Raw genomic sequence first — 24,446 nt, forward strand, 5'->3', positions numbered from 1 at the left:
TTATGAAGGCCAACATGCCAAATACTGTTTCCTCAACACTGATGTGTGGCCGCAGAGTAACTGTAACGCTCCCGTGCATGTAACCTTTGTTGTCATGCAGCTTGACTTTTCTTCTATATAATGTTTTATTAAAGTACTGTGCAGTTTTCAGGCTGTGTAAAAATTTCTTGCTCAGAGCAAATACTGGTCATACAGCTGTGTAAAAAAAAATTAAGAGAACAATGGTACCAAAAGCTCTCTCTTCGACTCTGTCTAGCTGTGACACTACTTTAAAGGAATTATGAATTTGTATAACCCAATCTCTCTGTTCTACCCCAGTGACTTACCACTCACTGGGCAAGTCCTACCCTGGTTTGTCCACCCAAAGTGCACCTTTCACGTGTCTGCATTAAGTATCATCTACCATTTTTCTAACTGGTCCAGATCCTGCGAGCTTTGATAGCCTTTCTTGCTGTATTCTAAGCCCCCAATTTTGGTGTCACCTGCAAATTTGCTGATCCAATTTACACATTATCACCTAGATTGTTGATATAGATGACAAATACAAATGATCTAGTACTGATCGCTGTGGCACATCACAAATCACAGGACTCTAGACACAGAGAGAACTATCTACTACCAGATAGTGGCTTCTCCTGTGAAGTTAGTGTCTAATCCAATATACCACCTCATCCTAAATTTCAACTAAACCTTCTTGACCAATTTGGGTCAGCATGGTACTACAGCGATTAGCATAATACTTTACAGTGCCAGTGATCCATGTTCAATTCCTAGTGCTATCTGGAAGGAGTTGGTGTGTTCCCTCATGACCACTGCAGTTCCTCTGAATGCTCTAGTTTCCTCCCACATTCCAAAACTGTGTGGATCAGTAGATTAACTGGTCACATGCGTGTAATTGGGTAACAATGGCTCATTGGGCCTGTTATTGCGCTATATCTCTAAGAGAAAAAATCTCTCATGCAGGACTTTGTCCATTGTACAATACACACTGACTTGCCTTGATCAAATTTCCTGACAACTTCTTTGAAAAACTCTAGATTGCTAGGACATGACCTACCACGTACAAAGCCATATTGACTATCCCAAATCAGCCCCTGTGTATCCAAATACTTATATATCCGGTCCCTAAGAATACCTTCCAATAACTTTCCCACTACTGATGTCAGGCACACCAGTCTATAATTTCCTATCTTATGTTTAGATCCTTTCTTAAACAACAGAACAACATTAGCTATCCTCTAATTCTCTGGCACTCACCCTTTACTAAGGATGTTTCAATTATCTCTGCTTGGACTCCTGTAATTTCTGCACAAGCCTCCCACAATGTTCGAGGAAACACTGGGGATTTATCCATTCTAATTTGCCTCAAGATAGCAAAAATTTCCTCCTTTGTTATCTGCGTATGATCCATGCCCTCACTGCTGTTTTGCCTCATTTCTATAGACTTTGTATCTGTCTCCCAAGTAAATACAGATGCAAAAAATCCATTTTAAGATTTCCCCCATCTCTTTTGGCTCCATGCAAAGGTAACGACTCTGATCTTCAAGGAGATTAATTTTGTCCCTTGCTATCCTTTTGTTCTTAACACAGCGGAGTCCAATTCATTCAGCCATCATCAGTTAATCAGGACAGCCACTTGCGACAACTCTTTTTTTAAAAAGCCTATCGAGAAAATAGTTGGGATTCCCTTCATTTAATTGGGACACTATGCCGCTTCATTAGGACAGGACATTATTGCTGCCTATCGTGTGCACTTTTGTGGCTGTTAAGACACTCTGTGCTTGGAGCAAACAGTTTTTAAATACCATCAATTGCATGCATTTGTGTTCAAAATTCAGTGATATTTGCCACCGACAGTATGTGAGAAATAAGTAGTAAGACAATTCAGAACTGTTTTCTCACTGCGGTTTGAAGCACTCAGGCTTGGAGATACCTGAAATTGCCGTGTTCAGGCTTTTATTTTGAAACGTAGCCCTGCTGTGTTTTATTCTGATTGAGATGCCAACATTCATTCTGAAGGCACTGTTACCTTTAAATCTGAAATCCAGTTGGACCATGTTATAAGAGCAGTTATTTTATTTCAGCGGGGTTTTTTTAAGTCAGACTGAAGTATATTTACACAATCCTGTGTTGTCTTTTCTTTGTTTACACCATCGTAAATCATCATCTGCAAGTTTTGGCTTAGTTCATAAAGGAGAACACTATCTGAGCCATATTTTGTGCTAATATTATGTAGAAGGTTATTCCTGATTATCGGTATCGTATTTGACCAGCCTTGGTAATTTAATGAATGCTTACATGATTTACAATGACATGAGAGGGGAACTGGCCAAGGTTGACTGGAAAAGGACAACAGAGCAGCAATGGCTAGAGTTTCTGCAAAAAATGAGGGAAGTGCAAGACAGATATATTCCAAATAAGAAATTTTTGAATGGAAGGAGGACTCTACAGTGACTGACAAGCGAAGTCAGAGCCAAAGTAAAAGCAAAGAAAGGGCATACAAGGAAGCCAAAGCCAGTGGGAAAACAGAGGATGGGGAAGCTTTTAAAAACTTGCTGAAGGAAACTAAGAAGGTCATTAGGAAGGAAAAGATGAATTATTAAAGAAAGCTGGTGACTAATATCAAACAAGGTACTAAAAACTTTATTTAAGTATATGAAGGGTAAAAGAGAGTAGAGGGTAGATACAATGACACTGGAGATATTGTAGCGAGAGACGCAGAAATGGCAGAGGAACTGAATGCGTATTTTGCATCAGTCTTCACAGTGGAAGACATCTGTAGTATACCGGACATTCAAGAGCGTCAGGAAAGTGAAGTACTTGCAGTGAAAATTACGACTGCAAAGGTGCTCAGGGTGGATAAGTCTCCTGGACGTGATGGAATGCACACTCTGGTTCTGAAGGAAGTAGCTACAGAGATTGCAGAGGCATTAACAATGATCTTTCAAGAATCGATAGATTCTGGCATTGTACCAGATAACTGGAAAATTGCAAATGTTACTCCACTATTTAAGTAGGGTGGGAGGCAGCAGAAAGGAAACTATAGGCCAGTTAGCCTGGCATCAATGGTTGGGAAGTTGTTGGAATGGATTGTTAAGGATGAGATTACGGAATTCCTGTAGGCACATGACAAGATAGGCATGGTTTCCTGACTAACCTACTGCAATTTTTCGAGGAAATTACAAGCAGGGTAGACAAAGGAGATGCAGTAGATCTGGTGTACTTGGACTTTCAGAAGGTCTTTGGCAAGGTGGCACACATGAGGCTGCTTAGCAAGATAAGAGCCCATGAAATTACAGGGAAGTTACTAGTGTGGGTAGAGCATTGACTGATCAGCACAAAACAGAGTGTGGGAATAAGGGGATCCTTTTCTGGCTGGCTGCCAGTTACCAGTGGAGTTCCACAGGGGTCAGTGTTGGTACCGCTGATTTTATGATGTATGTCAATGATTTGGACTATGGGATTAATGGATTTGTGGCTAAATTTGCCAACGACAACCAGGTCCAAACTCCTGGCCTTCACGTTATGTCTGGCGGAGCTGTTCTCACTGACAGGAGAAGGGGCAAATGCAGACCACTGGCACCTTAAAACCAGTTGCTCCGGGCAGATGGGGCTTGTTAACCATGGATGGCAGCTCATCCAGGAGAGGGAAAACTCCGATTTCAAACCTCTGCTGCCTTGCGGCTATACCCACACACAGGAAAGGCTTTGGGAGTAAACCCCAGTGAAAAATCCGGAGTCGGAGTCCCGAAGGCGGCTGACTGCTGTACCCGGCACCGGCACGGCAACTCCTGCGATGCTGCTGGCACAAAACTGCACCGACTTTCTTTGATCCTTTGGACCTGTCATCAGCAAGGAGAGGGGGTTCCACAACAGGTGGATCTCCATATCAACTTGGCCCTGGCTTGCGCCCTGGAGTAGCCACTCCCAGTGACTACCAGAGGTGCAGTACCCATGGCCGACCACAACCAACGGAGGCAACACACACCCACTGCTTTTTCTTCATCGATGTGTTTAGTCAAAAAATTCAATCAGGCTCATAAGGCACGACCTACCCTTATCAAAGCCATGCTGACTATTTCTAATCATATCATACCTCTCCAAATGTTCATAAATCCTGCCTCTCAGGATCTTCTCCATCAACTTACCAACCACTGAGGTAAGACTAACTGGTCTATAATTTCCTGGGCTATCTCTACTCCCTTTCTTGAATAAAGGAACAACATTCGCAACCCTCCAATCCTCCGGAACCTCTCCCATCCCCATTGATGATGCAATGATCATCACCAGAGGCTCAGCAATCTCCTCCCTCACCTCCCACAGTAGCCTGGGGTACATCTCATCCAGTCCTGGTGACTTATCCAACTTGATGCTATCCAAAAGCTCCAGCACATCCCCTTCTTTAATATCTACATGCTCAAGCTTTTCAGTCTGCTGCAAGTCATCACTACAATCACCAAAATCCTTTTCCATGGTGAATACTGAAGTAAAATATCAGTTAAGTACCTCTGCTAGTTCCTCCGGTTCCATACACACTTTCCCACTATTACACTTGATAGGTGCTATTCTTTCACGTTCTTCACATACTTGTAGAATGCCTTGGGGTTTTCCTTAATCCTGCCCGCCAAGGACTTCTCATGACCCCTTCTGGCTCTCCTAAATTCCTTCTTAGGCTCCTTCTGGTTAGCCTTATAATCTTCTAGATCTAACATTACCTAGCTCTCTGAACCTTTTGTACACCAGTTTCTGTACCCTACCATAACTTCCCTGTCTCATTGGAACATACCTATACAGAACTCCACACAAATATCCCCTGAATATTTACCATATTTCTTCCATACTTTTCCCTGAGAACATGTGTTTCAATAGACAATAGACAATAGGTGTAGAAGTAGACCATTCAGCCCCTCGAGTCTGCACCGCCATTCTGAGATCATGGCTGATCATTCACTATCAATACCCAGTCCCTGCCTTGTCCCCATATCCCTTGATTCCCCTATCCATCAGATATCTATCTAGCTCCTTCTTGAAAGCATCCAGAGAATTGGCCTCCACCGTCTTCCAAGGCAGTGCATTCCACACCTCCACAACTCTCTGGGAGAAGTAGTTCTTCCTCAACTCTGTTTTAAATAACTGACCTCTTATTCTCAATCCATGCCCTCTGGTACTGGACTCTCCCAACATCTGGAACATACTTCCTACCTCAATCCTATCAAATCCTTTAATTATCTTAAACGTTTCAATCAGATCCCCTCTCAATCTCCTCAATTCCAGTGTGTACAAGCCCAATCTCTCCAATCTCTCTGCGTAAGACAGCCCTGCCATCCCAGGAATCAACCTAGTGAATCTACGCTGCACTTCCTCAATTGCCAGAATGTCCTTCCTCAAACCTGGAGACCAAAACTGTACACAATATTCCAGGTGTGGTCTCACCAGGGCCCTGTACAAATGCAAAAGGACATCCTTGCTCTTGTACTCAATTCCCCTTGTAATAAAGGCCAACATTCCATTTGCTCTCTTCACTGCCTAATGCACTTGCTCATTCACCTTCATTGACTGATGAACTAGGACTCCTAGGTCTCTTTGCATTTCTCCCTTACCTAACTCTACACCGTTCAGACAATACTCTGCCCTCTTGTTCCTGCTTCCAAAGTGGATAACTTCACATTTATTCACATTGAATGACATCTGCCAAGTATCTGCCCACTCACCCAGCCTATCCAAGTCTCCCTGTATTCTCCTAACGTCCTCTTCGCATGTCACACTGCCACCCAGTTTAGTATCGTCAGCAAACTTCCTGATATAGTTTTCAATGTCCTCATCTAAATCGTTGACATAAATCGTAAAGAGCTGTGGTCCCAATACAGAGCCCTGTGGTACCCCACTAGTCACCTCCAGCCAGTCCGAGAAACACCCATTCACTGCTACCCTTTGCTTTCTATCTGCCAACCAGTTTTCTATCCATGTTGAAACCCTACCCCCAATGCCATGAGCTCTGATTTTACTCACCAATCTCCTATGTGGCACCTTATCCATTTAAGCCTCCAATTTCCTGCCTGATAGCCTCATAATTCCCCTTACTTCAATTAAACACTTTTCTAGCCTGTCTGTTCCTATTTCTCTCCAATGCTAATGTAAAGGAGAAAGAATTTTGATCACTATCTCCAAAATGCTCTCCCACTGAGAAATTTGACACCTGACCAGGTTCATTTCCCAATACCAGATCAAGTACAGCCTCTCCTCTTGTAGGCTTATCTACATATTGTGTCAAGAAACCTCCCTGAACAGACCTAACAAACTCCACCTCATCTAAACCTCTTGCTCTAGGGAGATGCCAATCAATATTTGGGAAATTAAAATCTATCATCATGACAACTCTGCTATTATTACACCTTTCCAGGATCTGTTTCCCTATCTGCTCTTTGATATCCCTGTTACTATTGGGCAGCCTATAAAAAACACCCAGTAAAGTTAATGACCCCTTCCTGTTCCTAACCTCCACACACAAACACTCCATAGACAATCCCTCCATGGCATGCACCTTTTCTGCAGCCTTGACACTATCTCTGATCAGCAGTGCTGCACACCACCTCTTTTGCCACCCTCCTGGTGCTTTGTTGAACATCTAAAAGCCGGAACTTGAAGTAACCATTCCTGTCCCTTAGCCATCCAAGTCTCTGTAATGGCCACCATATCATCACTTCAAGTCCTGATCCATGCTCTAAGCTCATCTGCTTTGTTCACAACACTCCTTGCGTTAAAATAGGCACATCTCAAACCTTGTCTGAGTGTGTCCCTTCTCTATCACCTGCCTATTCTCTCTCTCGCACTATCTACAAGCTTTCTGTGTTTGTGAGCCAACCTCCTCTTCTCCAGGCTCTTCAGTTCGGTTCCCACCACCCAACAATTCTAGTTTAAACTCTCCCAGAAGCCTTAGCAAACCTCTCTGCCAGGATATTGGTCCCCCTGGGATTCAAGTGCAACCCGTCCTTTTTGTACAAGTCACACCTGCCCCAAAAGAGATCCCAAGGATCCAGAAATCTGAGTACCTGCCCCCTGCTCCAATCCCTCAGCCACACATTTATCCTCCACCTCATCCTATTCCTATTCTCACTGTTTCGTGGCACAGGCAGTAATCCCAAGATTACTACCTTTGCAGTCCTGCTTCTCAACTTCCTTCCTAACTCCCTGAAGTCTTTTTTCAGGACCCCTTCCCTTTTCCTACCTATGTCATTGGTACCAACATGTAACACAACCTCTGGCTGTTCTCTCTCCCACCGCAGGATATCTTGGACGCGATCTGAAACATCCCAGACCCTGGCACCTGGAAGGCAAACTATCATCCAAGTATCTTTCCTGCATCCACAGAATCACCTATCTGACCCCCTAACTATAGAGTCCCCTATCACTATTGCCTTCCTCTTCCCTTCTCTATCTTTCTGAGCTACAGGGCCAGACTCTGTGCCAGAGGCACAGCCACTGTTGCTTCCCCCAGGTAGGCTGTTCCCCCCCCCCCCAACAGTAATCAAACTGGAGTACTTATTGTCAAGGGGTACAGCCACAGGAGTACTCTCTAGTACCAGACTCTTCCCCTTCCCTCTCCTGACTGTGACCCACCTGTCTGTTTCTCAAGGCCCCAGTGTGACCACCTGCCTATAACTCCTTTCTATCACCTCCTCAGTCTCCCTGACCAGGCGAAGGTCATCGAACTGCATCTCCAGTTCCCTAACTCAGTCCCTCAGGAGCTGCGGCTCGACACACTGGGTGCAGATATGGCCGTCCAGGAGGCTGGGGAGACTCCAAGACCCCCCACATCTGACACCGAGCACAGAAAACTGGCCTCACACACATACTACCTCCTTTCCACAATTAACACAGGTAAACCTACCTCACCTCATCCCATTACCACCTAAGCCCATTCAGCCAAAGCCCTATCACTCTGCTACCTCTCTGCTGCCCACTCCGATGCTGCCCATTGGATATGGCGGTCTCCTTTTTAAACCTTTCATGTGCTACTGGCTGACGTCACGCACCTGCCCAGTCTCGTCTCTCTTTTACCCGAGTAGTAAAAAACTCCCGTTGCTCCAAAAAATCAGCAGTTCACTTGCAGCCTTCTTGCTCCAAATCAAAAGCCATTGAAAATTCCTTGCCTTTTTAAACTTTTCACGTGCTACTGGCTGACATCAATATGTCCAGCTTCATATATTCTTAATTTCTTATAAATGTGTAACATAATCATAATAAATTTGCTGCATTAAGTACTTAGGGTATTTTTCTGGCTCATTCTCAGTTTTACTCTTACATAATTGTGTGTATGCTGCCCAAGTAAAGCTCACAGAAGTCGGACACTATATCTGACCTCTGTGTTCTTGCTACTGAATTGTTTATTTCTTACTTCACACACAAGGAGAGCAGTACAGGCTATGAGTGAAAATGAAACAACTTCACTACTTCAACAAGTTAGGCACTATGAAGAACCTAAAGATGTCGACAATCATCTTAAATGTTACAATGAAAATGAAGATTGGAAGATGCAATCGTCAAAAACATTGTATGAAGGCAGTCCATTATCTACACTAGGTGTCTGTGCTGATATTGTTCATTTAAAATCAATCACGCTCTGGATGAATTCCACTGTCAATAACTATTAGAAACCAATACTCAACTTTATGTTACTGTAGTAGTGTTCTACTACAGTATTCAGTACACAGTACAGTATTGGTAGTGTTCTAATTTGTTCTGTATTTCACTTAAATATATAATTTGTTACTCATTTAAACAGTAGTTCAGTAGTTCAAGTTTTATACTTTTCTATACCTTAACTATTTCCATGAAACTGGTTAATTGGGACAGCCACTTAATTAGGCCAAAATCTGCTGGCCCTGATATGTCCCAATTAACTGTATATCTGTAGAAACCCTTGGGATTCTATTTCACCTTGTCTGCCAAAACAATCTTATATCTTCTTTAAACTCTCATAACTTTCTTCTTCAGTGCTCTCTCACATTCCTTATACTCAAGTACATTATTTGTTCCTTCCAGTCTATACCTGCTATGTACATCCTTCTTCTTCTTAGCCAGGGCCTCTTGAAAGCTATGGCTCCCTAATCCTGTATCTTGCCTTTTATTCTGACAGGAACATACAAATTGTGTACTCTCAGTATTTCACTTTTGAAGGCCAACTACTTACCAAGCACACCTTTGCCTGAAAACAACCAGTTCCAAACCACACTTGCCAGAACCTTTCTGATACTATCAAATTTAACCTCTCTGCAATTTACAATCTCAATCCAAGGACTAGACCTATACTTCTCCATAATTATCTTGAAACAATCACTAGAAGTTCCCCTTAAAAATTCTTCTGTCACCTTCCCTGTTTCATTCCTTAATAGGAAATCTAATATTGCACTCTCTCCAGTTGGGACCTCTTTATTTATTAAAGAAACTTTTCAGAACACATTTGACAAACTCTTTCTTATCCAGTCCTTTTACAATATGGGAATCTCAGTCAATATGTGGTAAGTTAAAATCACCTACTATAACAGCCTTACGTTTCTTGTAGCAATCTGCAAACTCTCAACGAACTGGATGATTTATAATGTAATCCCATTAATGTCATTATCTATTTCTTATTCATTTCCACCTATATAGCCTCAGAAAATGTGTTCTCCAGTTTGTCCTGTCTGAGCACTGCCGTGATATTTTCCCTGACTACTAAAGCCCCTTTAATCCCTCCCACACTATCACATGTAAAACAACATAACCCTGGAACATAGAACTGCCAGTTCAGCCCCTTCTGCAATTACATCTCATAGTGTCTACAATGTCATAATTCCACATGCTGATCCATGCTCTGAGCTTATCATCTTTCCTACAAAACTCTGTGCACTGAAATATACACAACTTGGAACATTAGTCTCAGCATGCTCAACCTTTCAATTCCTGACTTTGTACGTAGGCTTAACAACATTTTTCCCCACAACCACTTCACAATCTACTCTAATGCTCTGGCAAATCTGCAGCATTAGCGAGCCTTCCCTCAAGGATATCACTTCCCCTCCAGTTCAAGTGTAAACTGACCTGCCTGTACTGGTCCCATCTTTACTAGAAGAGAGCCCAATGATCCAAGAATATGAAACCCTTTCTCCTGCACCTGAGCCAAATGTTAAACTGTATTATCTTCTTATTTCTGGCTTCACTCACATGTGGCACGGTAGCAATCCTGACACCACAACCCTGGAGGCCCTATCTTTTAACTTTGCACCCAACTCCCTGAGCTTACCTTGTAGGACCCAGTGACTCTTACTACCCTTGCCATTGAATCCCCTATCACCATAGATTCAAGATTCAAAAACTTTATTGTCATTCTAACCATACATCAGCTCTGCACGGCAGAAAGAGACAGCATTTTCCAGGAGCAGTGCAATCATAACATAACAAACACAACACTAAATAATAAACATAACAATAAATAGTAAAACACAACATCCACATGTCAGTTAAAAACAAGTTACAAGTGTCTAGTGCAAGTTAAAAGTGTCCAAAGCAGAGTCAGGTAGAGCAGCTATTTAGCAGTCTGACTGCCTGTGGGAGGAAGCTGTTTAGCAGCCTTGTGGTTTTAGTTTTGATGCTCCTGTAACGTTTACCTGATGGCAGAAGAACAAACAGTTCATGGAAAGGGTGTGAGGGGTCTTTAATGATGTACCGTGTCTTCTGGAGGCATCGATTCTGAAAGAGGTCTTGGACAGAAGGTAGTGAGATCCCAATAACCTTCTCTGCTCCCCTAACCACTCTCTGCAAGGCTTTTTTATCGGCAGCACTGCAGCCGGAGTACCAGGTTGTGATGCAAAAGGTCAGCACACTCCCAACCACTCCTCCTACTACTCCCAATCACTCCTCCTACTACTACTCCACTCCTCCTACTACTCCCAATCTACTCCCAATCTACTCCTACTCCTGTAGAATGTAGTTAAGCTGTTAGTGGGGAGTGATGCTTGTTTAAGCTTCCTCAGAAAGTGCAATCTCTGCTGGGCCCTTTTCACAATCCCAGTGGTGTTCCTGGACCAGGTGAGATTGTTCGAGATCTGCATCCCAAGGAACTTGATGTTTTCCACTCTCTCCACTGTGAAGCCGCTGATGCTGAGGGGTGTGTGCTCAGGCTGTGACCGTCTGAAATCGACGATCATCTCCTTGGTTTTGGTGACATTAAGCATCAAGTTGTTGTCAATGCACCAGCTCTCTAGGTGTTTGACCTCCTCCCTGTACATTGTTTCATCATTTTTGCTGATGAGCCCCACCACTGTGGTATCATCAGCAAATTTAATGATCAGGTTCTCCTTGTATCCGGCTGCAGTCATGTGTTAGCAGTGTAAAGAGCAATGGGCTAAGCACACAGCCTTGTGGGGATCCAGCGCTCAGTGTGATGGAGTCAGAGATGTTCCCGCCAACACGGACTGACTGTGGTCTCTCAGGCAAGAAATCCAGAATCCAGCGACACATGGCAGAGTTAAGGCCACGCAGCAACAGTTTCTCCACTAGTCTCTGCGGGTTGATGGTATTGAACGCTGAACTGAAGTCAATGTACAGGATTCTGGCATAAGTGTCTTTGTTGTCCAAGTGAGAGAGAACTGTTTGCAGTGTGGTGGATATTGCGTCCTCCGTAGAGCGGTTGGGACGATAAGCAAACTGTAGAGGATCCAGCGATGAGGGGAGGCTAGCTGTGATATGAGGCTTAACAAGCCGTTCAAAACATTTCATCACTATGGGGGTCAGGGCGACGGGACGGTAATCATTCAGTCAGGCTACAACTGATTTCTTTGCTACGGGGATGATTGTGGAGGTTTTGAAGCATCTGGGGACAATGGCTTGACTAAGGGAGATGTTGAAAATGTCTGTCAGGACATCTGCTAATACATCAGCACATTCCTTGAGCACACGTCCAGGGATGTTGTCGGGACCTCCCGCTTTTTGTGGGTTAACCCTGACAAGGGTCCTCCGTGTTTGCTCTGAATCAATGATTGGAGCCAGCTAGTCAGATGGTAGGAAGGGAATGGCCCCTTGCTGTAGTGTTTGATGCTTCAAAGCATGCAAAGAATTTGTTAAGCCCGTTAGGAAGAGAGGCATTGCTCTCATCAGTTTTCTGCCTAATTTTGTAGTCTGTCAGAGCTTTAGTTCCCTGCCACATCTGTCTGGTGTCACCAAATAACTGTCTCCCCAAATAACCTGTCCGAATGAGCCCAGTCCTCCTACACGGAAATCCCTCCAAATCCATTCCATCAGCACAGGTCCTTCGCATTGAAATCACCGACACCCACCCCACAGGTTTTACACACATATCCAAAGACCACACACCACCTCCTTCTGAATCTTCCTCTTTGCCATTGATATCCGCCAATGTCACCTGTGTCACAGAAGTGTCCATGTATTTTGCCCCCGTAGGCCCTTTTCGCTTTCCTGATCCCTAGTGAAAGCACAGTCCTGGCTGAGCGAAGCGTACTCCTGTCCCCCGATCTGTCGGCTGTGTCACCGGCCTTCAGTAGTGAACGCACCTCTGTTGTCATCCATGGCTTTTTATAACCACGTGCGGTGAAGGTTTTCATCACAGTGACATCTCCGTGCATTTGGCTATATAGCTGATTACTGCCTCCACATACTCCTCAATGTCTGTATGGTCATCACAGGAGGCTGCTGTTTTGAATATGTCCCAGTCTGTGTGCAAATAACAGTCTTGTAGTGCTGAGGCTGCTCCTTTTGGCCAGACTCTAATCTGTCTTTTCTCTGCTCTCACACATTTAAGCAGTGGTTTATATGCTGGTGTTAACATGACAGAAATGTAGTCAGAGTGGCCAAGATGGGGGCGGTGGGGGGCTGCTTTGTATGCCTGTGGTGTGTTTGTATAAACCAAGTCCAGTGTGTTGTCTCCCCTGGTTTTGAAATCCACATATTGCAGGAATTTGGGGAACACAGTCTTCAAGCTGGTGTGGTTAAAGTCTCCAGCAATCACCACAAAGCTGTCAGGATGTGTGACTGATGGCTTCATGTAGGCCTCCCAGTGCCTCGTTAGCATTAGCCTCAGCATTAGCACTGGGAGCTACGTAAACAGCTGCCACAAGCATGATGGTGAATTCCCTCGGAAGATAGCATTTCACAATGAGAAATTCAGCCAGCGATGGAGCAGTGTTTAGTGGCTACTGTAGCGTTCACACACCAGTCTTTGTTTATATAAATACACAGACCACCTCCTCAGCTCTTGCCAGAGCTAGCTGCCTCTCTGTCCGCACGAAACGATGTCATTCCCTCTAGCTGTATCGCCGCGTCCAGTATGTTGTCACGGAGCCAGGATTCCATTAAGATGTACACACAGCGGTCTTTGAATTCCTTGCATGTTTCCTAGCTCACCTCTTCCCCTTTTCCTTCTGAGCAACAGTTCCAAACTCAATGCTAGAGAATTGACTGCTGGGCTTTCCTCTACTAGGTCATCCCCCCTCCTCCTCCAACAGCATCCAAAGTGGTATACCTACTATTGAGGGGAACAGCTACAGGGGATCTCTAAACTGGCTACCTATAGTTTTCTCCCCTCCTGACTGTCACTCAGTTACCTACGTCATGCATCTTGGGTGTAACTACCTCCCTGTATTGATTGTCAATCAATCCCTCAGCCTCCTGGATGATCTGGAATTCATCCAGTTCCAGCTCCAATTCCTTAACACAGCTGGATGCATTTCTAGCAGGTGCAGTCATCAAGGATGCTGGAGGTCCCCCTGCCTTCCCACATCCAGCAAGAACAGTATTCCACTACCCTGCCTGGCATCCCCACTGCTCTAAGAGGTTAAACTGGAAACTATTCTGCAAATCAGGAAAAACTACAGAAAATGGGAATTAATCCTGCAATTTTCCCTTAAAATAACTCAAAAACATCCTCTTAACATAAACCAGGAAGGGCAAAGATTTGATCCACTTAGATAGGCAATCTCACCAACATGGCAGCAAATAAACACCATGCATTTCCTACTTTTCTGTCAAGAGATCTCTATGCCACTGTTACTTATCTCTACATACATCATTGGACAGGATTTTCTACTGCCAAAATATACGCTTAATTCCAGACTTTTCCACCAGCACACTGCAGTGTGAAAGGACAGAACTACTAGGAATCAGATCATATGCTTGACCACTGGCCTCATCATTGGGTCTAGAAGCTAATAAATGGTGAAACAGGTTTTAAGATAATAATGTTTTACTGTATAGTAAATTTACATAACTTTAATATGGTTATGAGTTATTCCAGTTTTAATTAATAATTTTATTTACAACCATTTATAATTAGGATAATCAAGAGATAATTAGAAATACCTAGTGTACATAACTAGAATTCCTGTAGACACTTTTCCACCTTGCCTGAATTACAAATTAGTCATCAAATGCTTCTAGTCCATTCTCTGTGATGTATCTCACTCCATCTTTTTCAATCTGCTTGCAGCTTTTAATATTTACACACAAAATGCTAGAGGAACTCACAAGTCACAACACTTCATCAGAACTCATTGAGTCCTGATTAAGAGTCTCAGCCTCGAATGTTTATTTCCCTTCATAGGTGCTGCCTGACCTGCTGAGTTCTTCCAGCATTTTGTGTGTGTTGCTCAGGATTTTCAGCAACTGCAATCTCGTGTCTAGCTTCTGGTTTAGCTGCCTACATAATACTGCTCCAATCCCTCTCATCTATTCTTCAGCTGGCTGGAACATCCAGTAGGTACCTAGTTCCATTCTTATCCATTCAGACTTGTAAGATCACCAGCTTCAACAGCTTGTCTCCCCACTACACAGTGTCCTCCCAAGATGTATCTTCTGTAGCTTTCCTTTTCAAATGTACATGTACTCCCTTGAACAAGATCTGAAAATACATTGTTGGTTTCTCTCCCTCACTGCCATTTCTCTTGAGCTGCCCCTGCTCTGTAAACTGCCCAACTGCTTGCCAGCCAAACAGCAGCAGATGAACAGAGATTTACCCTCCAGCTAAGGACTTGGAAATCTAAAGCCAGCGTATTTTGTCCCTTTGTACAAAATACAGCTGCAGTTTGTTTAAGTCCAAAATGTACCTCGGATCGCGTTTATGAACCATCACTAAAATGCTCAATTATAGATGAACATTATAGTTTTCCCTTTCAGATTATCTGCCACCAAACACTTTTGCATGTTTTCATTACATATTCAGGCTTATTTTCCAGGTTCTGCTGTCAGTAAAGCCCAGGCCATTCCAAACTCTGCTAAAAATGTGTTATCTCACAACAAACCCCATCTACCATTAGCACAACTCCTTAGTTACACTGGTTCTCAGTTAACAAACATCTGAAACTCTAAATTCCCATCCTTACATTTTAAAATCACTCCTTTATCAACACCTCTTTTATCCCCAATCTCCTTTAGCGAGTGCCTCTCCAAACCAAGTTTCCTGACCATTCATGAATTTTATCATTCGCTTTTTGAATCCTAAGCTGCTATGTTAAACTCTAGCATTTCCACCCTAAATCATTCTGCTTCTAGCTCACCTTCATCCTTTAAATTAGCTCTTAGACACACCTCTCCAGCAAGCTTTTGCTACTAATATCTCATTATGGGGTTGTATAAGATTGTGAGTGTTCCTGCGAAGCACTCAGAAACATTTTGCAAAATGTAAAGCCTGCATAGATGCAAGTGGTTGTATTTCTTAGTATCAGCTTTTCAAGCTTCACTCCAGAAATTTCAGTGAACCAGTACTGTACAGTGACAAGGGAGTGTGCAATAATGGATGCCTTTCTGATGAACTCTTAAACGTTTTGTCTCTCTTACATACTTTTGAACAATGCAACACCACTATTTCAAAGAAGCACAAGTAAACAATCCTTCCATTCTGCACAATATTTTTTTCCTCAACTAACATCAGTATGGAATAAGTTATAGAACCATCGAACATTACAGCACAGAAACAGGCCTTTTGACCCTTCTTGGCTAGGCGGAACCATTTTTCTGCCTAATCACACTGACCTGCACCTGGCCCATATCCCTCCATACATCTCTCATCCACGTACCTGTCCAAGTTTTTCTTAAATGTTAAAAGTGACCCCGCATTTACCACTTCATCTGGCAGCTCATTCCAAACTCCCACCACTCTCTGTGTGAAGAAGCCCCCCCCCCATGTTCCCCTTAAACTTTTTCCCCCTTCACCCTTAACCCATGTCCTCTGGTTTTTTCCTCCCCTAGCCTCAGTGGAAAGCCTGCTTCCATTCACTCTATCTATACCCATCATAATTTTATATACCTCTATCAAGTCTCCCCTCATTCTTCTACACTCCAAAGAATAAAGTCGTAACCTAAAGTCCTAATGCAATCAGAGACATCCCTGACCCTGGCACCCAGGAGGCAACAAATTATCCGGGAGTCCCTGTCACGACCACAGAACCTCCAGCCTGTACCTCTAACTATCAAGTCCCCCATCACTACCACTCTCCTCTTCTTGCCCCCTCCCTTCTGCACTGCAGAACCAGACTCAGTGCCAAAGATCCGGCTTCCGCAGCTTGTCCCAGTTAAGTCATTTCCACTCCCAACCCCCAACAGTATCTAAATCGGTATACTTGTTGTTGAGGGGTATGGCCACAGGGAAGCCCTGCTCTGCCTGCCCTTTCCCCTTCCCTCGCCTGACGGTAACCCAATTACCTGTTCGCTGCTCCTTTGGCGTGACTATCTATAAACTTCTCATTCTCCCGAATGATCCGGAGGTCATCCAGCTCCTGCTCCAGTTCCCTAACGTGGTTTGTTAGGAGCTGCAGCTGGATGCACTTCTTGCAGGTGTCATTGTCAGGGACACCAGAGGTCTCCCTGACTTCCCACATCCTGCAAGAGGGGCATTCCAACATTCTCTCTACTCTAAACAAACAAAACTTACCAGAACCTACCCTCGCCTCTGCCTGTTTGCACTGAAGCCTGTTGAGCCAAAGCTGTCCCACTCTGACTCAGTCCACTCTGATGACGGCCACTGTATATGGCGGTCTTTTTTTAAACCTTTGGCGCACTACATCATGAGCCTGCGCAGTCTAGCCTCTTAGCCCGGATCAGTTAAAAAAAAAAGGCTTCTCTCTGAGATGCCTTTACTTCTTCACTCTCCGCCTCTTGCTTCGATTTAAAAGACTGTTGAAAAATTCCCCTCCTGTTTAAACCTTTGGCACGCTACGTCACACGCCTGTGCAGTCTAGCCTCTTTGCCCCAATCAATTAAAAAAATATGGCTTCTCTCCAAGATGCTTTTACTTCTTTACTCTTCACCTCTTGCTTCGATTTAAAAGACTGTTGAAAAATTCCCCTCCTTTTTAAACCTTTGGCGTGCTACGTCACACGCCTGTGCAGTCTAGCCTCTTTGCCTCAATCAGTTAAAAGAAAAATGACTTCTCTCCAAGATGCCTTTACTTCCACACTATCTGCTATCTCTGCAGAGCTGTTTAAAAGACCTACTGTAGCTATGGGCCAATTATTCCACATTTCATAGATTTCAAAGAGTGTTTCATTCATTGGCTGGGAAGTGCCTTAAGTCATCCTGAGATTGCCATTGCTGATCTTTTACTGGTAATATAGGATAAACAATGGCAATATCCCAAACATTGAAATAATAGATCTATGCCAGTATTTTTAATCATCAAACTAACATCCTGCATAATAAGCCTTGATTCTCTTTAATCACTTTTATCAACACAAACCAACTAGGCTGTACTTCAGTGTAATGCTGTGGATATGCAGTTCCTGCAAAGGTAGGGTGGTTTATGCTGAAACCTGTATTTCAGCATTAATACTACAGATATGAAGTCCCTGGTAGGATGGAAAATCTTCTGGAACTTTCCAATGTTGTTCCAGATGAAAATTTGACAAAACCAGAGAAACGGGGTAACTTCTTCCCATGTTTAAGAGAGTTTTTCTATGGTTTGAGCAGGGCTACAATGAATATTATGGAAACACAGAGTTGTCAACCACGGTTGGAGTTATTTCTGCAGATTTGATCACTTGGTATCTGGTCGTGTCATCTCTGGAGTATCTCTGGAAAGAACTATACCATTCATCTTACAAAGCGAGTAAACCAAAGTCAATGCGGTGCTCAGTGCATTGGTAATGAACAACGTAAATGAGTGCAATGCATGTACAGCCAGTCAGAATTCAATTCAGCATCAATTACTGCAAGTCAAAGGGAATCTTTGATATGAGAACAGTAATTACTCTCAAGCATTTACCCTCCCAATAGAGAATTCCATATTGTGCACCATAAGACTACAGTCCCAGTTTCTGTTACATCAGACCACTACATCTTCAGCAATTAAATAAGTGGTACTGTGGCACAGCAGCTACCTTCAAGGACCTGACCTCAGGTTCACTCTTCACATTATCATTAGGCTTCTGCCAATTTCGTCCCGCATCACAAAGACACTGACTACCCAATCTTATCCCCCTGGGGAGTAGGTGGACAAATGAAGACAGTAAGATAGAGACAAAATAAGGAGGGTTGGGCCTGAGTGGATATCTCTGCTGAGAGCTGGCACGATTTCTATGAGATGAAAGGCCTCCCTCCGTAAGTAAGAATTAACTCCTCTGGATTTGATTACAAATCTAAAGGTTAAATTATTCAAGAAAATAAATCTGACACGCTGTACAGATCCAGGGACTCCATACCAATCCATCATCTCTCATATTTCATGCATAGGCTTTATACATCAGGTTACCTGAAAAGTGTACTCCAAAGATTCTGTCATGTATTGCAATGCTTGTACTGAATCTTGAGAAGTCATTTTGTTAGTCCTATTAGCCTGCTTTATCCCCATATACTGCACATTCTTTTTCTCAGAATTTATCCAATTGCCTTTAAGCCTCCTACCAAAACTTAAAATATTAACTTACATTAAAAAACCTTATTTTTGGGGTTACCTTGCCAGTCACCTTCAGTCTGTGCCCTCTCTTTATCGACCCATCAGCTTTTGCAAACTGATATTTTGTTACACATACAAATGTAACAATAAAGAGTGAAAATCAAAATGCCACCAATGATGGAAATGCAAAATAAGCATAGAAGGTGTGAAAAGTGAAACAGATTTAACATTTCAAGAACGCTATCAGAACTCGGACATGTTAACACACACACAAAATGCTGCAGGAACTCAGCATCTGCAGATTTTTGGATCTCTGACATACTAACTCTGTTTCCCTTTTCATTAAGGCTGTCCACCTGCCAGGCGTTGCTGCATTTGTTTATTTAATACTAGGTGGTGTTGTGTAATACTAATATCACACAGTGCTATTCAAAATTATAATATTCTTTCAGCCAGAAGATTGTTCATCGCAGTAAGGCAGAAAAACCATTCCTTTGCTGTACTGAAAAGGAAAGTGTGTCATCCAGGACCAAGGCAAAGTCTAGGGGATCAGGACAGAGAGAAAGGCTTGTTGTCAGAGGATATATTGAGACTTGGATGTGGAGAGAGATAGAAGGAGCTTTGCCCAATGAAGGATAATCAAAATTTGAGATGTGAAAGGGAAAATAAAAGATACCTTGACCAGGACACTACCTGATAGAAAGATTGGTTTGTCTTCTGCCTTTGCTTTGGCAAAAGCTTCCAGTCCCCATGGATACCTAGAATGGAATAGAGTGATTAATCAGTGATGATTTAAAATTTTGGGATATAGTAGGCAAGTGAAGTGAGACATAAAGGAGAAACTTGCATGGACAACACATAACACAAGCATATACATTTCATCTCAATAGACATAAGCTTTAGCAACAATGTACAATGTGCATCCATTGCTTCCTCACAGATTTAGCACAGAAGGACAAAGACAAGTCTTTCGTTATAATATGTGGTGAATATACAGAGGAAAGGACAAACATGAATCCATGTCTTACACAACTCTCTATATTTGCACTCGTCTCTGCCTCATACCTAACTTGAACCCAAATAAGCAGATTAATTTATGTGATTTGTCAACAGCTCCATTGCAGCTAATCATCCAACTAATATATTGGAAGGCAAGATTTATGGCCTTGGATTTAATTTTCAAGAATTCTTAATTCCTAAATTGGTCCTCATGTAAGGAAGGGTCTCTGTTTATCCACCATTTTGTGTGCAAACCTCAGGTCAAAATCCACAACTGTCATATCTGACAAATTCGGAGCAAGAATGCTGCGAGTGAACGGCTGAAGTTTTTGGAGCGAAGGCAGTTTTTGACTGCTCAGGATAAAAGACAGGTGAGACTGCCAGTAGCGCGTGAAAGGTTTAAAAAGAAGACCGCCGTATCCAACAGGCAGCAGAGTGCTACGGCTTTGGCTCAATGGGCTTAGGCGGTAATGGGACGAGGTGAGGTAGGTTTACCTGTGTTAATTGCAGAAAGGAGGTAGTATGTGTGTGAGGCCAGTTTTCTGTACTCGGTGTCAGATGTGGGGGGGTCCTGGAGTCATCAGGTGTGTCAAGCTGAAGCTCCTGAGGGACCGAATTGGGGAACTGGAGATGCAGCTCACTGACCTTCGCCTGGTCAGGGAGAGCAAGGAGGTGATAGAAAGGAGTTATAGGCAGGTGGTCACAACAGGACTGTGGGAGACAGACAGGTGGGTCACAATCAGGAGTGGGAAGGGTAAGAGTCAAGTACTAGAGAGTACCCTGTGGCTGTACCCCTTGACAATAAGTACTCCTGTTTGAGTACTGTTGGGGGGGGACAGCCTACCTGGGGGGAGCAGCAGTGGTCGTGCCTCTGGCAGAGTCTGGCCCTGTAGCTCAGAAGGGTAGGGAAAGGAAGAGGAAGGCAGTAGTGATAAGGGACTCTATAGTTAAGGGGTCAGACAGGCGATTCTGTGGACACAGGAAAGAAACTTGGATGGTAGTTTGCCTCCCAGGTGCCAAGGTCGGGAACGTTTCGGATCGAGTCCAAGATATCCTGCAGTGGAAGGGAGAACAGCCAGAGGTCGTGGTTCATATTTGTACCAATGACATAGGTAGGAAAACGGAAAAGGTCCTGAAAAAAGACTACAGGGAGTTAGGAAGGGAGTTGAGAAGCAGGACTGCAAAGGTAGTAATCTTCGGATTACTGTCTGTGCCACAGTGAAAATAGGAATAAGATGACGGAGCATAAATGCGTGGCTGAGGGATTGAAGCAGGGGGCAGGGATTCAGATTTCTGGATCATTGGGACCTCTTTTGGGGCAGGTGTGACCTGTACTAAAAGGACGGGTTGCACTTGAATCCTAGGGGGAGCAATATCCTGGCGGAGAGGTTTGCTAAGGTTGCTGGGGAGAATTTAAACTAGAATTGCTGTGGGGTGGGAACCGAACTGAAGAGCCTGGGGAAGAGGAGGTTGGCTCACAAGTAGAGAAAGCCTGCAGACAGTGTGAGAGGGAGGACAGGCAGGTGATAGAGAAAGGACGCACTCAGACTGAAGGCTTGAGATGTGTCTATTTTAACGCAAAGAGTGTTATGAACAAAGGGGAAGAGCTTAGAGCGTGGATCAGTACTTGGAGATATGATGTGGTGGCCATTACAGAGACTTGGATGGCTCAGGGACAGGAATGGTTACTTCAAGTGCCAGCTTTTAGATGTTTCACAAAGGACAGGGAGGGGGGGCAAAAGAGGTGGGGGCATGGCACCGTTGATCACAGATAGCGTCACGGGTGCAGAAAAGGTGGACACCATAAAGGGATTGTCTACGGAGTGTCTGTGGGTGGAGGTTAGCAACAGGAAGGGGTCAATAACTTTACTAGGTGTTTTTTATAGGCCGCCCAATAGTAACAAGGATTTCAAGGAGCAGGTAGGGAAACAGATCCTAGAAAAGTGTTGTAATAACAGAGTTGTCGTGATGGGAGATATTAATTTTCCAAATATCAATCGGCATCTCCCTAGAGCAAGGGGTTTAAATGGGGTGTAGTTTGTTAGGCCTGTTCAGGAAGGTTTCTTGACACAATACGTAGATAAGCCTACAAGAGGAGAAGGTCGTACTTGATTTGGTATTCGGAAATGAACCTGGTCAGGTGTCAGATCTCTCAGTGGGAGAGCATTTTGGAGATAGTGATCATAATTATGTCTCCTTTACAATAGCATTGGAGAGAAATAGGAACAGACAAGTTAGAAAAATGTTCAATTGGACTAAGGGGAATTGTGAGGCAATCAGGAAGGAAATTGGAGGCTTAAATTGGAAACAAATGTTCTCAGCGAAAAGTACGGAAGAAATGTAGCAAATGTTCAGGGGATATTTGTGTGGAGTTCTGTATAGGTATGTTCCAATGAGACAGGGAAGTTATGGTAGGGTACAGGAACCATGGTGTACAAAGACTGTAATAAATCTAGTCAAGAAGAAAAGAAAAGCTTACAAAAGGTTCAGTTAATTAATGCTAGGTAATGTTAGAGATCTAGAAGATTATAAGGCTAACAGAAAGGAGCTTAAGAAGGAAATGAGGAGAGCCAGAAGAGGCCATGAGAAGGCCCTGGAGGGCAGGATTAAGGAAAACCCCAAGGCATTCTACAAGTATGTGAAGAGCAAGAGGATAAGGCGTGAAAGAATAGGACCTATCAAGTGTGACAGTGGGAAAGTGTGTATGGAACTGGAGGAAATAGCAGAGGTACTTAACTGATATTTTACTTCAGTATTCACCATGGAAAAAGACCTTGGTGATTGTAGTGATGACTTGCAGCAGACTGAAAAGCTTGAGCATGTAGATATTAAGAAAGAGGATGTGCTGGAGATCTTGGGAAGCATCAAGTTGGATAAGTTGCCGGGACCGGATGAGATTTACCCCAGGTAACTGTGGGAGACGAGGGAGGAGATTGCTGAGCCTCTGGCGATGATCTTTGCATCATCAATGGGGACAGGAGAGGTTCCGGAGGATTGGAGGGTTGCGGTTCTTGTTCTTTTATTCAAGAAAGGGAATAGAGATAGCCCAGGAAATTATAGACCAGTATAATTTACCTCAATGGTTGATAAATTGATGGAGAAGATCCGAAGAGGCAAGATTTATGAACATTTGGAAAGGTATAATATGATTAGGAGTAGTTAGCATGGCTTTGTCAAGGGCAGGTCATGTCTTACGAGCCTGATTGAATTTTTTGAGGATGTAGCTAAGCACATTTAAAAAGGAAGAGCAGTAGATGTAGTGTATATGGATTTCAGCAAATCATTTGATAAGGTACCCCATGCAAGGCTTATTGAGAAAGTAAGGAGGCATGGGATCCAAGGGGACATTGCTTTGTGGATCCAGAACTGGCTTGCCCACAGAAGGCAAAGAGTGGCTGTAGATGGGTCATATTCTGCATGGAGGTCAGTCACCAGTGGGGTGCCTCAGGGATCTGTTCTGGGACCCTTACTCTTCGTGATTTTTTATAAATGACCTGGATGAGGAAGTGGAGGGATGGGTTATTAAATTTGCTGATGATACAAAGGTTGGAGGTGTTGTGTATAGTGTGGAGGGCTGTCAGAGGTTACAGTGGGACATTGATAGGATGCAAAACTGGGATGAGAAGTGGCAGATGGAGTTCAACCCAGATAAGTGTGAAGTGGTTCATTCTGGTAGGTCAAATTTGATGGCATATTAATTGTAAGACTCTCAGCAGTGTGGAGGATCAGAGGGATTTTTGGGTCTGAGTCCACAGGACGCTCAAAGCAGCTGCGCAGGTTGCCTCTGTGGTACTGGCCTTCATCAATCGTGGAATTGAATTTAGGAGACGAGAGGTAATGTTGCAGCTATATGGGACCTTGGTCAGACACCACTTGGAGTACTGTGCTCAGTTCTGGTCGCCTCACTACAGGAAGGATGTGGAAGCCATAGAAATGGTGCAGAGGAGATTTACAAGGATGTTGCCTGGATTGGGGAGCATGCCTTATGAGAATAGGTTGAGTGAACTCGACCTTTTCTCCTTGGAGCGACGGAGGATGAGAGGTGACCCGATACAGGTGTATAAGATGATCAGAGGCTTTTTCCCCCCAAGGCTGAAATGGTTGCCAAGAAGAGGACACAGGTTTAGGGTGCTGGGGAGTAGGTACAGAGGAGATGTCAGGGTAAGTTTTTTTTTACTCAGAGAGTGGTGAGTGCGTGGAATGGGCTGCCAGCAACGGTAATAGGGTTTTTTAAGAGACTTTTAGATAGGAACATAGAGTTTAGTAAAATAAAGGGCTATAGGTAAGCCTAGTAATTTCTAACGTAAGGTCATGTAACTTTGTGGGACGAAGGGCCTGTATTGACAATAGACAATAGGTGCAGAAGTAGACCATTCGGCCGCTCGAGTCTGCACCGCCATTCTGAGATCATGGCTGATCATTCACTATCAATACCCAGTCCCTGCCTTGTCCCCATATCCCTTGATTCCCCTATCCATCAGATATCTATCTAGCTCCTTCTTGAAAGCATCCAGAGAATTGGCCTCCACCATCTTCCGAGGCAGTGCATTCCACACCTCCACAACTCTCT

General features: G+C 43.7%; 1 protein-coding gene across 1 annotated transcript in view; it reads right to left on the reverse strand.

Moving 5' to 3' along the window:
* The window catches only part of spata20 (spermatogenesis associated 20), a 472,602-nt gene that overhangs the window by 432,085 nt on the left and 16,071 nt on the right, over positions 1-24,446 (reverse strand). Inside the window, exon 3 of the mRNA XM_059948873.1 lies at positions 19,571-19,635. Within this exon, the coding sequence (XP_059804856.1) occupies positions 19,571-19,635 (65 nt within the window). The remainder of the gene's footprint in view (positions 1-19,570; positions 19,636-24,446) is intronic.

This window comes from Hypanus sabinus, chromosome 23, assembly GCF_030144855.1.
Source record: "Hypanus sabinus isolate sHypSab1 chromosome 23, sHypSab1.hap1, whole genome shotgun sequence".
In the NCBI taxonomy this organism is placed as follows: Eukaryota; Metazoa; Chordata; class Chondrichthyes; order Myliobatiformes; family Dasyatidae; genus Hypanus; species Hypanus sabinus.